Source organism: Branchiostoma lanceolatum, chromosome 11 (genome assembly GCF_035083965.1).
Source record: "Branchiostoma lanceolatum isolate klBraLanc5 chromosome 11, klBraLanc5.hap2, whole genome shotgun sequence".
NCBI classification, from domain to species: domain Eukaryota; kingdom Metazoa; phylum Chordata; class Leptocardii; order Amphioxiformes; family Branchiostomatidae; genus Branchiostoma; species Branchiostoma lanceolatum.
Genome location: NC_089732.1, coordinates 16,737,271 through 16,749,107, shown reverse-complemented (window position 1 = coordinate 16,749,107; position 11,837 = coordinate 16,737,271). Strand labels below are relative to the sequence as shown.

General features: G+C 39.5%; 1 protein-coding gene across 1 annotated transcript; it reads right to left on the bottom strand.

The window, feature by feature from the left end:
- Positions 1–417: 417 nt before the first annotated feature.
- LOC136444434 (14-3-3 protein zeta-like) lies at positions 418–6,581 on the bottom strand. Its single transcript, XM_066441983.1, has 3 exons — positions 6,478–6,581; positions 3,656–3,741; positions 418–3,207 (listed from the first exon to the last, which is right to left on the bottom strand). Exons 2-3 carry the CDS (start codon positions 3,707–3,709, stop codon positions 2,539–2,541), a joined length of 723 nt encoding a protein of 240 aa, XP_066298080.1. The 5' UTR covers positions 3,710–3,741; positions 6,478–6,581; the 3' UTR covers positions 418–2,538.
- Between the last annotated feature and the right edge of the window lie 5,256 nt (positions 6,582–11,837).

Genomic DNA, 11,837 nt, shown 5'->3' with positions numbered 1-11,837 from the left:
AATGAAGTGACCCACGTTTTGTATATGGTAAGTGGGTTGGTTGATTTTAGAAGTAAGATGGATTTTTGCAAGTTATTCAAATGATGAAAGCTAGGGGAATTAACGGAAGCTGTTTTATAGAATTCGTTTCATTCGGTGTCATATAGAGGACATTGGTAAATAAGATGTATTTCATCTTCCACTTCGTTCATTGTACAAAACTCTCGTGAGCAGGCAGCTTTTTTATATCTACCCTTTTCTATTTCTAGTGGATCCTAGCTTATTCGTATTTTACACACAGCTGACCGTTGGTCAAAATCGTTGTTGTAAATACACAAGTCATACAAATGTTATTTGAGCCCGATCTATAAGTCGGTAAAATCAATGGTGTATAGCTTTGAAAGTAAAAGAGACACAATTGAAATAAATTCATAGTCATATCTTAAGAGAAGGCTTTATTGATAACATTTCCCGGACAAAACACCATTTTTTTTGAAAACTGGACACCAAAACCAAGTACATGCCTGATAAAATCTACATTAACACCACAACAGGTTACACAATTATAGATTAAAGTGTATAAGACACCAATGATATCATAATAAGAATTTCCAGAAATTACATAAACCATAATAATATTGTTTAATATCATAGACAGTTGCACAAAATACACACCCTTCAGACGTTATTGAACCTCGAACCTTCAAAACATCATGCCTCCAGCTTTTGATTCTTCCCACCAGGTAATTACATTAATCGGCGACTTTACTCTTCCGATGACGTCACAGTGAACATGGCAGCCGGTTTGGAACTTTGCACTGCGGCTCGGAAATAACGTTCTTTTGAGAAGCAAACAAGCTAAATATTATGATATATTTTAGTTGAATGTAATGACTATAATTGAGCACTGTTTGCTCATCGAATGATGTTCTTCAAAAGCCATGGTGCAAGGTTCCGAACCAGCTGCCGTGTTTTTGTGACATCATCGGAAGAGTTAAGTCACTGATAAATGTAATTTCCTGGTGGGTAGATCAGAGAAAAATCAAAAGCTGGAAATATGTTTTCTTACGGTTCAATGTTAGATAACATCAGAAGGGTGTGCATTTGTTTTAAATATTTATATTCATTGAATGGTACTATTTCTATCACAGATAATAAGAAGATGCTGTATTTTGGTGTCAAACACTTTAACCAATTCAAAACAACGTTAGTGGGTCATAAAAATGGTTTGGCTAAATTAGTAACGTCATATCTGAACATAAAGCTTCATAACTTTATAACTTTCTCCCTGGCTAAGCACCAACCTTTCAGACTGGACACCAAAACCAAGTAAATGCCTTAGACATCAATATTAACACCCCCAAAGGTCTCGCAATTATAGATTAACGTTAACTAGCTAGATCACGGACAAAAAAAGCCAGTGCCTGTTCAATTACTATAACTTTCTGCCTGGCTAAACACCAACTTTTCTGACTGGACACCAAAAGCAAGTACATGCCTTATAAATCAATATTAACACCCCAAAAAAATGTCTCGCAATTATAGATCATTAACGTTAGATCACTGGCAAAAACAAAGCCAGCGTCTGTTCAATTATTATAACTTTCTGCCGGGCTAAACACCAACTTTTCCAACCGGACACCAAAACTAAGGAGGCCTCTTTGCTGTAACCAATTGTATTTCTAATAGATTATAATTATCACCACAAAAGGTTACACAATTACAAATCTATACCATGGTGAGGCAACACGCCAGTAACTGGCGCAGGCGCAGAAGGCCAACTTTTAGCCCATTGGAAATTGGTTTGGTACCCTTGGTAAAAGTAGCTGTAAATGGTTTTTTTTCTAGGATATGTTGGTATTTCTGAGCTGGATGTTACAGGTAAGGGTTTCTACCTTCTAATTGTGTTGAAAAATCAGACTTGGATCCATGTTTGTGGTGTCTGTAGGCAGCAGAAGTTTGGTGTTTTTGTGTGATTATCAGGTCGAGAAGGGGGTCAGAGGTCAACTTGTGTAAACAAGCCCGGTTTCGTAGGGGTTGCGCCGATTAGAAAGTTGAAATTATGCCCTAAATTGAAACTTTAGAGGCCTGACACCCCTGCCAATGCATGCTTTTCATGGACTTAAACGCAGGTAGGTGACTTTTGACAGCTTCTTTCTTACATGATTGCCATATAATAAGATAGGAAGCCTGATTACGCTTCTGTGGCCGTGAGCAAAACCGAGTGTGTACCCCTCCCTCCCCTTCAAACTGGTCGGACTATAATCGCGCTCCTAGCGGTTGGAGGGGGGCCTGCAGCCCCTGACAGCGCTTGGAATGTATTTTTTAAAGGCGATAAAAAGAAGAACCAAACAATGGTTCGTACAATTTCTTGGGAGATCAAAAAGCTCAATAGAGCAAGTTCATCATCCAAATAGAAGCCATACAGTATAATGTATAAGCCAAAGACAACAGTTGGCATTGACTCAAGAAGTATACGTGTAATAAGAAAAAAACAGTTTGAAGGGTTAAAAAAAAAGGTTGTGTTTCAAATGTGTTTAAGATTGTAGAGGGGGTGATCTAGTTCTCTCCCTGGTCTTCCTCCTCGCTCGTCCAAAGCGCGAGGTTGTCCCGGAGTAGCTGCATGATCGAGGCACTTTCTTTCCTCGCTTCGTCTTCGAGGCCGTCAACCAACTCTACCGCCGCGTCATACGCCTCCTTCGTCACCCGACACGCTTCTTTGCCGTCATTTCGGATCTCGTAGTGGAACACTGACCAATGCAGAGCCAGTCCCAGTCGCGTGGGGTGTGTTGCGGGCAGCTCTTTAGCCTTCTCGTCCGCTGTCTTGTAGGACTCGTTGGCCTTCTTCATCGAATCTTCTTTCTCGCTGCCTTCGCTGATTTCCGTAAGGAAGTGATAGTAGTCTCCCTTCATCTTGTGGTAGAAGACTTCGGCCTCGACGTCTTGATTTTCCACTTCGGTGAGGAGGCGGTCGATCAACAGCAGGGTGGCGTTGCTGAATGCCTTCCATTCCGTCACCTGGTCCTCCGGTAGCCTCTTCGACGCCTGCCGCCCGCTGTCTGACTCGTTCCCCTCCTGTTCGGCCATCATCCGCACGGCGGCCTTCCTGGAGCCCTCGCAGGCCGCGGACAGAAGGTTCCTCTCATCATTCGACAGTTTCCCGAACATGCGGCACAACCTATCCACACACGCCACCATGGATCCGTACCGCTCCTGTTCTTCCGCCTCCTGGAATGATAACAAGGAGATATCGAAACAGAAAGTTCCGCAGCAGTAACGAATGAAACCGCTAGGAGGCCCATTATCGAAGTTGGCTCTCGTTTTCAGAATCCTACTCAAATCCCAAATATTGTAAGGATCCATCCACAGCTTCTCTAGCTGTTCGCGCACACACACACACACACACACACACACACACACAGACACACACACACACACGCACATACACACACACACACACACACACACACACACACACATACACACACACACACACATACACACACACACACACAGACACAAACACACACACGCACACACACGCATACACACACACACACACACATACACATACACACACACACACACACACACACACACACACACACGGCACCAAAAATATAACCTTCTTGGCAAAAACAATACTTTTTATTTTGTAATAAGAAATTCTACGTACCTTGGCTTTATCAAACAGATGTTGTCTCATCATCTCATTTGCTACTCCAGCCATTGTCTTGTCTTCAGTGTTACAGTGATACACAACTGCAATGGGAAGAAACGACAATTCAGTAATCTATCGTATATATATTCATCATGGCGTCACGCAGGCTACCCTGGCCCTAGCACTAAACGATACCAGCTTTACGAAGGGGTATTATTAGAAATTGAGTTGAAGTAGTTGTTTATATACTGTTGCCGGGGTCGAATACAATCTCTGTGTTGCGGGGTCATATTTTAAGTCAATAACCCTAACCACAAAATGCTTCGCGGATTTTTTCCCCTGTATTCAAACGGTAATTTACATAATAACCCATCCAAGTAATTGCAGGTCATAGTCATGAATCGTCTTATGCCCCTCCCCGACTTATACAACTATGATATCAGATAGTTACCTGCATGACCAACATGTCGCAACAAAGCAGAAAAAGATGGCAGTAGATTATTTGACTCTCACATAAATTGAGTTTCTTATGAATACGTGTACGGTAAAAAAAGTGATAAAGATATTTTTATCATTCTGTTTTTATGTTATTTGCAGGATAAGTACCTGCTGTCATCATCATCAGGCTCAAATCAATTGTTCTTAAGCCTTAAGAAGGACCCCCCAGTTACGTGTCCCCTGACAAGGCCTCCGGCATTGGATGGTCAGTTTCTCAGTAATGGATAGCTGACCAATCGATTCCCACGTTTAAAATCAAAGGTGGTTATCGTGGCATTCTATGGTCAGTTTCTCAGTAATGGATAGCTGACCAACCAATTCACACGTTTTAAAACGAAAGGTGGTTATTGTGGTGGTTCATTTCATATGAAAATTAGAAAATTCAGGTTTTATCCATCCATATGGGTCAAAAGAGTAGCTCCAGCTATCATTAGCTCCGGCTATCATGATGGCTTACATATCTGCTTGGTTTGCCTCCGGCATTCGATGGTCAGTTTCTCAGTAATGGAACACATTTAACCATTAGCCACGCGGCCTGGCACCAGTTGCAATGTGTCAAAACATGGCTTCAAAATGTTAATCATAAACACCACTTACATATGACCACTTAATCGTCGCCATGGAAAAAAAACTTTTCTTGCCTTTCTTGTTGTGTTTTTTTATGCCTGGGTATCTTAATAAGGTGGCAGCGTCAACATATGTTTTGTATGTTTGCAAACCACCTAATTACGTATACTGCGCCCTGCAATTACTTGGATGGGAGATTATAAGTAAAGGACTGTTGTTATGGTGACTTACTGATCAACTTGGTTTGCCTCTGGCATCAGATGGTCAGTTTCTCAGTAATGGATAGTTGGAGCGGTAGGTTAAGTCGCATTAAAGCAGGTTGTGAACTACGTCGTATTTGCCTTAAAGTATATCGTAGTTGTAAGTTAAGTCGTATTGCGTGAGCCACTTGTTTGAATTACGTCGTTGTTCGCCCAGGTATCCATGTCATGTCAAACTACGTCGCACTCGGCTGAATTACGTCGTAGTTGAGTTTTGACCAGAAAAGAAAACCATACACGTCTAACCTTACGGGACGTTTTCTACCAATCAAGTATGCGGTTTTACATTGTATGTTTGAGCTGGAATATTTTGGGTGTATCTGAAAATTTCGTAACACAACGAGAACAATGGTTTATTGAATGAAAGACCTTTATTGTACATTTATGCTTAAACAAGCTAAGTACAGGTCATGGTGATAAGCAAAGGACTACATACAGTGGTGATAATATAACGTAATATAATGTGATATCTTACTGTGTCTAATAGGACTAATCTATACTTGTCTACTATTTACAGGTTCGACTTCTTCTCGCTTCATAAGGCAATTGTAGATGTATGTAGATATGGAACTCGTAATACATGGTTTGTTCAGTTTCATTATAAATAGGAATTTTTCAGTGCTGTTTATATATTTAAAACTAGGGAACTTATCTTGTATGTAAGTATAAAGGATATTTCTCTCATCGTTGTATAATGTACATTCCACAACAAAATGACTTTCGTCATCAATTCTATCTAAATTACAAAATTGACAAATTCTTTCTTGCAGAGGAATGCGGTTGTGCCTGCCCTTTTCAATGTTCAGTTTGTGTGAACTTATCCGACGTTTTGTGATTGCTGTTTTGTGTCGAGAATTTGTAATGTTTAGATATTCCTCCTCGTGGTAAGTATTCTTAAATAATCTGTACGTTCGTAATTTGTTATTGTTTCGCATTTCTGTTGTAAAATGTTGGAAATACATATCTTTCAGACGTTGGTGAATGGATGGAATAATCTGAGAAGAATTTAAAACAAGATTCTGGGGTGAATGCCATACATAGGCAAAACCACATTCCTCAAGTGTCTTGCGGACTCCCGAAGCCCAGCATTTAGTCCCTGATGTATCTAAATTAAGTTGACACAAAAGGGCGTCTGCTGAAAGGCTGTCAGCTGCCACGTTCTGGCGTATTCTAATGTAGTGTTTTATAGCGTTCAGGGAAGCTTCTAATCTAAGGGGGTATCTCCCCAATTCCGCCATCACAGCTAGATTACATGCAGACTTGGGGACTTTTAATGTTTGTTTGCAGAATTTTAAGTGAATGGCTTCAATTGGGGATGATTTTGGGCTTTTGAAAGATCCCCAGATTTCAGACCCATACAACAATATAATGGGCGGGTGACATGAACGCGTTTGAGGCGTCAGATTTACCATCGAATGGCATTCAAACACCGGTGGTACATAAACGATACATTTCTGTGAAATATTCACCAACAGACATGGTCAGAAAATGCAAATTTTGGTGAAATCTTACCTTTCGTTTCTTGCCTGGATTCACACAGTTAGTACGCCGGCAGGACAGTCTGGACACAACGCGCTCACTGAGCAGGTAAGAAGTGGTTTCTAATTTAAATACCACTACAACTGGTGCGAGTAAAACCGGTTTTTACGGAGTCTACTATATATTGCAAAAATGAAAGGTGGGCACTTGAATTTTTTCGCTGTATGAACGTATTGAAGTATCAAACATGATACATGTATTTTCGAACAACTTAGACCGTAAGGAAAACTAACGTTTGAAGGAAAACACTGTGGCACGGAGGTCTTGTTATTAGGGTTGTTTACTCACTACGCTTATCGAAAAGAGTAGGGGTTCATCCTGATTTGATTAGGTCCACAACAATATTTTCCACTTAACAAAGGCACATGTACCACAGTATTTCACATTAGAGGGGAGAAATTTACCGACGAATTGGGCATACCTATGAACAACTACGGCTTCTATTATAAAGAGCCCCTGAACCCTGTCATGCCTCATTTTGGAGCATGACCCCGCGCTGACCCCGGAAAATTCAAAATGGCCACCGTAACTGGACATGGGTGTCCAACATATAATGATGAAAGATTTAACTTAATGGAGACAATTAAGTGCAAAACAAAGGTAACATTACCTCGGTCGAAAATAGAGACGTTTCGTGTACTTGTCATGTCGCGAAACAATATCTGTATATCTAGGCCAATATACCTATACATCTAGCAAATAAGAATCCGTGAAATATCGACTTAACTGTATAAAACATTCAACTCCTCATCATGTAATTGTACAATTAACATATACCACTCCCAATTCTAACTTCTGTTGATATTGTCTACCATTGAAACATTGTATAGCCTAGAACCTTCCTGTAGATTGTACTTGAATACTGTATAGCTGGAAACTTCCTATGATTTGTACTAGATTGATATAAATAGCCAGTAGTGTTTTGCCTTACGTTGTACCTGTTAAAATCGTTGTGCAATAATCTTTGACTTGAGTATTGCTTGACATGTGTATGGAATATGTCTGTAGGGCCCATCATGCCGACAGGACTGTACATGTATGCATGACTGTACTTGGGCAACCAAATGTTTGTTTGTTCGTTTGTTTGTTTGTTTGTTTGTTGCGGTTAACATTGATTAACTGAATACTAAGTGAAGAGTCGCTTGCGTGCGAACTGTGCAATTTTATTCCAGGATCACCTGCAAAGCCAAAACCAAGGCAGGTACATGCATAATAAACCAACATTAACAACACAACATGCTGCACAAGAATAGATCTATACCATGGGAAAACTGAGTCAGTGCCCTATGCATAAAATTTACTCTCCAAGCAGAGGTTAGGCTACGGCTTGTTTTGGATGTCTTTTAGGCCAGACGCCTTATAAAAACACATAAAAAGACGTTCAAAACAAGTTTGGACCTAACCTCTGCTTGGGGAATACAAAGAACAGGCCTGCCTAAAATTGCGCTCCTAGCGGCCCGCCCGACTAACGGGGGAGGGGGGCATAAAAAAGCACCACACGTCCTATCTATGACATCATCAGGACAAGTTCAATGTCAATCGTTTACCGTTTGGCATTGTTGGATCTCCTTTGTTGTTTCACGATTAATGTTTTTTTTTGTTGGAACACCATAAACTGTATTGAATGGACCGTACCTTACTTCTAATAGCTTTTTTTTCCGCGGGCGAATATGAGCAATTTTCTGCAACATTTGCGTTGATGATATCATTGTCAGCAACATTTTACTGAAAAAAATACTGACAGGGTGCCCGCCTTCGGCATGAATAATTCAGTATGGAGGATTATACTGACGAATAATTATAACAGTCGCCGATTACGATAATAAGATTGATGATAATGCTGATAGATACCGATAGCAATGAGAGTGAAAGTGGTATAATTATGGTAATAGTAAATACTGTCACAGTACCCATTTGATACAAGCAAAGAGAGTGAGATAGACGGAGAATGGGGGGGGGGGGGTATTTCAGGAAAAAAAGTAATATAAGTTGAATAGGAAACAAACAATGGCTTACATCATTCCCTTTAAGGTCAAAAGGCGAAAGAATCATCCAAACAGAAGCAATACAACGATTATGTAGGTGCCAAGGGTTAGCGTTGAGCCTAAAAGAATAAGAATACAATTTCAAAGGCTAGGGTGAAATGGAATACCAGTAGATAGCGAAATATAAGGAACGTTGTAACATTCACAGTAGACCGGAACAGGAAGCATCTTAAACACAGAAGTATTTTGTTTCAGTTCGTTCCATTTCGTTCCATTTCTTTCCATTTCGCACTTTCTGGGGACCCCCTTCTAGTGGCACTTGAAATGCTGACATATTCTTTCGAATAGATTTTTGTTATCTCTTGTGCGGTTGCGGCGAGGTTACAAGATACAGCGACTTATGTAACGTTACATAGTTACAACCGTATATGTATAATGACTTAATTGAAAATTCATGCCCGAAGGCTAATTGCAGACAAACAAGTACATGGAGATACATGGGAATCAAAATTATTATCTAGTCTGCTGTGAAGGTTCTATGTTAACTATTATGGTTGACTATCTTGGGTTTGACTTCTTTTTTGAAGGCAGAGGAAAATGAAGTGACCCACGTTTTGTATATCGTAAGTTGGTTGGTCGATTTTAGAAGTAAGATGGATTTTTGTAAGTTATTCAAATGATGAAAGCTAGGGGAATTAACGGAAGCTGTTTTATATAATTCGTTTCATTCGGTGTCATATAGAGGACATTGGTAAATAAGATGTATTTCATCTTCCACTTCGTTCATTGTACAAAACTCTCGTGAGCAGGCAGCTTTTTTATATCTACCCTTTTCTATTTCTAGTGGATCCTAGCTTATTCGTATTTTACACACAGCTGACCGTTGGTCAAAATCGTTGTTGAAAATACACAAGTCATACAAATGTTATTTGAGCCCGATCTATAAGTCGGTAAAATCAATGGTGTATAGCTTTGAAAGTAAAAGAGACACAATTGAAATAAATTCATAGTCATATCTTAAGAGAAGGCTTTATTGATAACATTTCCCGGACAAAACGCCATTTTTTTCAAAACTGGACACCAAAACCAAGTACATGCCTGATAAAATCTACATTAACACCACAACAGGTTACACAATTATAGATTAAAGTGTATAAGACACCAATGATATCATAATAAGAATTTCCAGAAAGTACATAAACCATAATAATATTGTTTAATATCATAGACAGTTGCACAAAATACACACCCTTCAGACGTTATTGAACCTCGAACCTTCAAAACATCATACCTCCAGCTTTTGATTCTTCCCACCAGGTAATTACATTAATCGGCGACTTTACTCTTCCGATGACGTCACAGTGAACATGGCAGCCGGTTTGGAACTTTGCACTGCGGCTCGGAAATAACGTTCTTTTGAGAAGCAAACAAGCTAAATATTATGATATATTTTAATTGAATGTAATGACTATAATAATTGAGCACTGTTTGCTCATCGAATGATGTTCTTCACAAGCCATGGTGCAAGGTTCCGAACCAGCTGCCGTGTTTTTGTGACATCATCGGAAGAGTAAAGTCACTGATAAATGTAATTTCCTGGTGGGTAGATCAGAGAAAAATCAAAAGCTGGAAGTATGTTTTCATACGGTTCAATGTTAAACCTGCACTATGTAAGATATGGTCAATACAGAAAGTCAATTTTTCTGCCATTTCTTTACATGGTATGTTGAATAAACGTTGTAGAGTGACATACCAGTATTCAGGAAGGAATGTTTCAACATCATTGCACCATATAAACCAGTTTAAAAACTGAACTTTCAAAGCCAGTTAGCAGTTGGGGCAGTGTGGCCACACAGGCTTATCACCCCGACCGCCCAGTGAGGTGCCTGATTACAGTTAACCACAGTTTCTGCCAAACGTCCTTATCAGAGTTCTAGCAGTTTTGAACGGGGGAAATCCGCTTTATCAGTTCCCTGCAAACTTGGCTAACATATTTTATCCTCATTCAAAAAGATATGAGTGTTTTTGAAGAAGATGATCTTCATAACATCAGCTGTTATCTAGATCCACTGAAGTGTCGTTAAGTAATTAGCCTACCCAGGGGTCCTGTCAGTGTGCAGGAAGTTGTTGTTTACAAACATTAGGCTCTAGGTTGAGGTGGTGTCACAGACTTTTGCAGCTTGTTTTTGTACAGTTAAAAACACCATACATGCCAGAGATAGACGAATTAATGATGGAAATATGCTGAAAAGTGGTTGTCCATGTCATTTGTATTAGGTTTTGTTCACAAGAATATTTTCAATTTTTGCGCCAAAATGTTACATAGTGCAGCTTTAAATAACATCAGAAGGGTGTGCATTTGTTTTAAATGTTTATATTCATTGAATGATACTATGTTTATCACAGATAATAAGAAGACGCTGTATTTTGGTGTCAAACACTTTAACCTATTCATTAAAAAACAACGTTAGTGGGTCATAAAAATGGTTTGGCTAAAATAGTAACGTCATATCTGAACATAAAGCTTTATAACTTTATAACTTTCTCCCTGGCTATGCACCAACTTTTCAGACTGGACACCAAAACCAAGTAAATGCCTTAGACATCAATATTAACACCCCCAAAGGTCTTGCAATTATAGATTAACGTTAACTAGCTAGATCACGGACAAAAAAAGCCAGTGCCTGTTCAATTACTATAACTTTCTGCCTGGCTTAACACCAACTTTTCTGACTGGACACCAAAAGCAAGTACATGCAATATAAATCAATATTAACACCCCCAAAAAATGTCTCGCAATTATAGATCATTAACGTTAGATCACTGGCAAAAACAAAGCCAGTGTCTATTCAATTATTATAACTTTCTGCCGGGCTAAACACCAACTTTTCCAACCGGACACCAAAACCAAGGAGGCCTCTTTGCTGTAACCAATTGTATTTCTAATAGATTATAATTATCACCACAAAAGGTTACACAATTACAAATCTATACCATGGTGAGCAAAACCGAGTGTGTACCCCTCCCTCCCCATCAAACTGGTCGGACTATAATCGCGCTCCTAGCGGTTGGAGGGGGGCCTGCAGCCCCTGACAGCGCTTGGAATGTATTTTTTAAAGGCGATAAAAAGAAGAACCAAACAATGGTTCGTGCAATTTCTTGGGAGACCAAAAAGCTCAATAGAGCAAGTTCATCATCCAAATAGAAGCCATACAGTATAATGTATCAGCCAAATACAATAGTTGGCATTGACCCAAGAAGTATACGTATAATAAGAAAAAAAAACAGTTTGAAGGGTTCAAAAAAAAGGTTGTGTTTCAAATGTGTTTACGATTGTAGAGGGGTGAT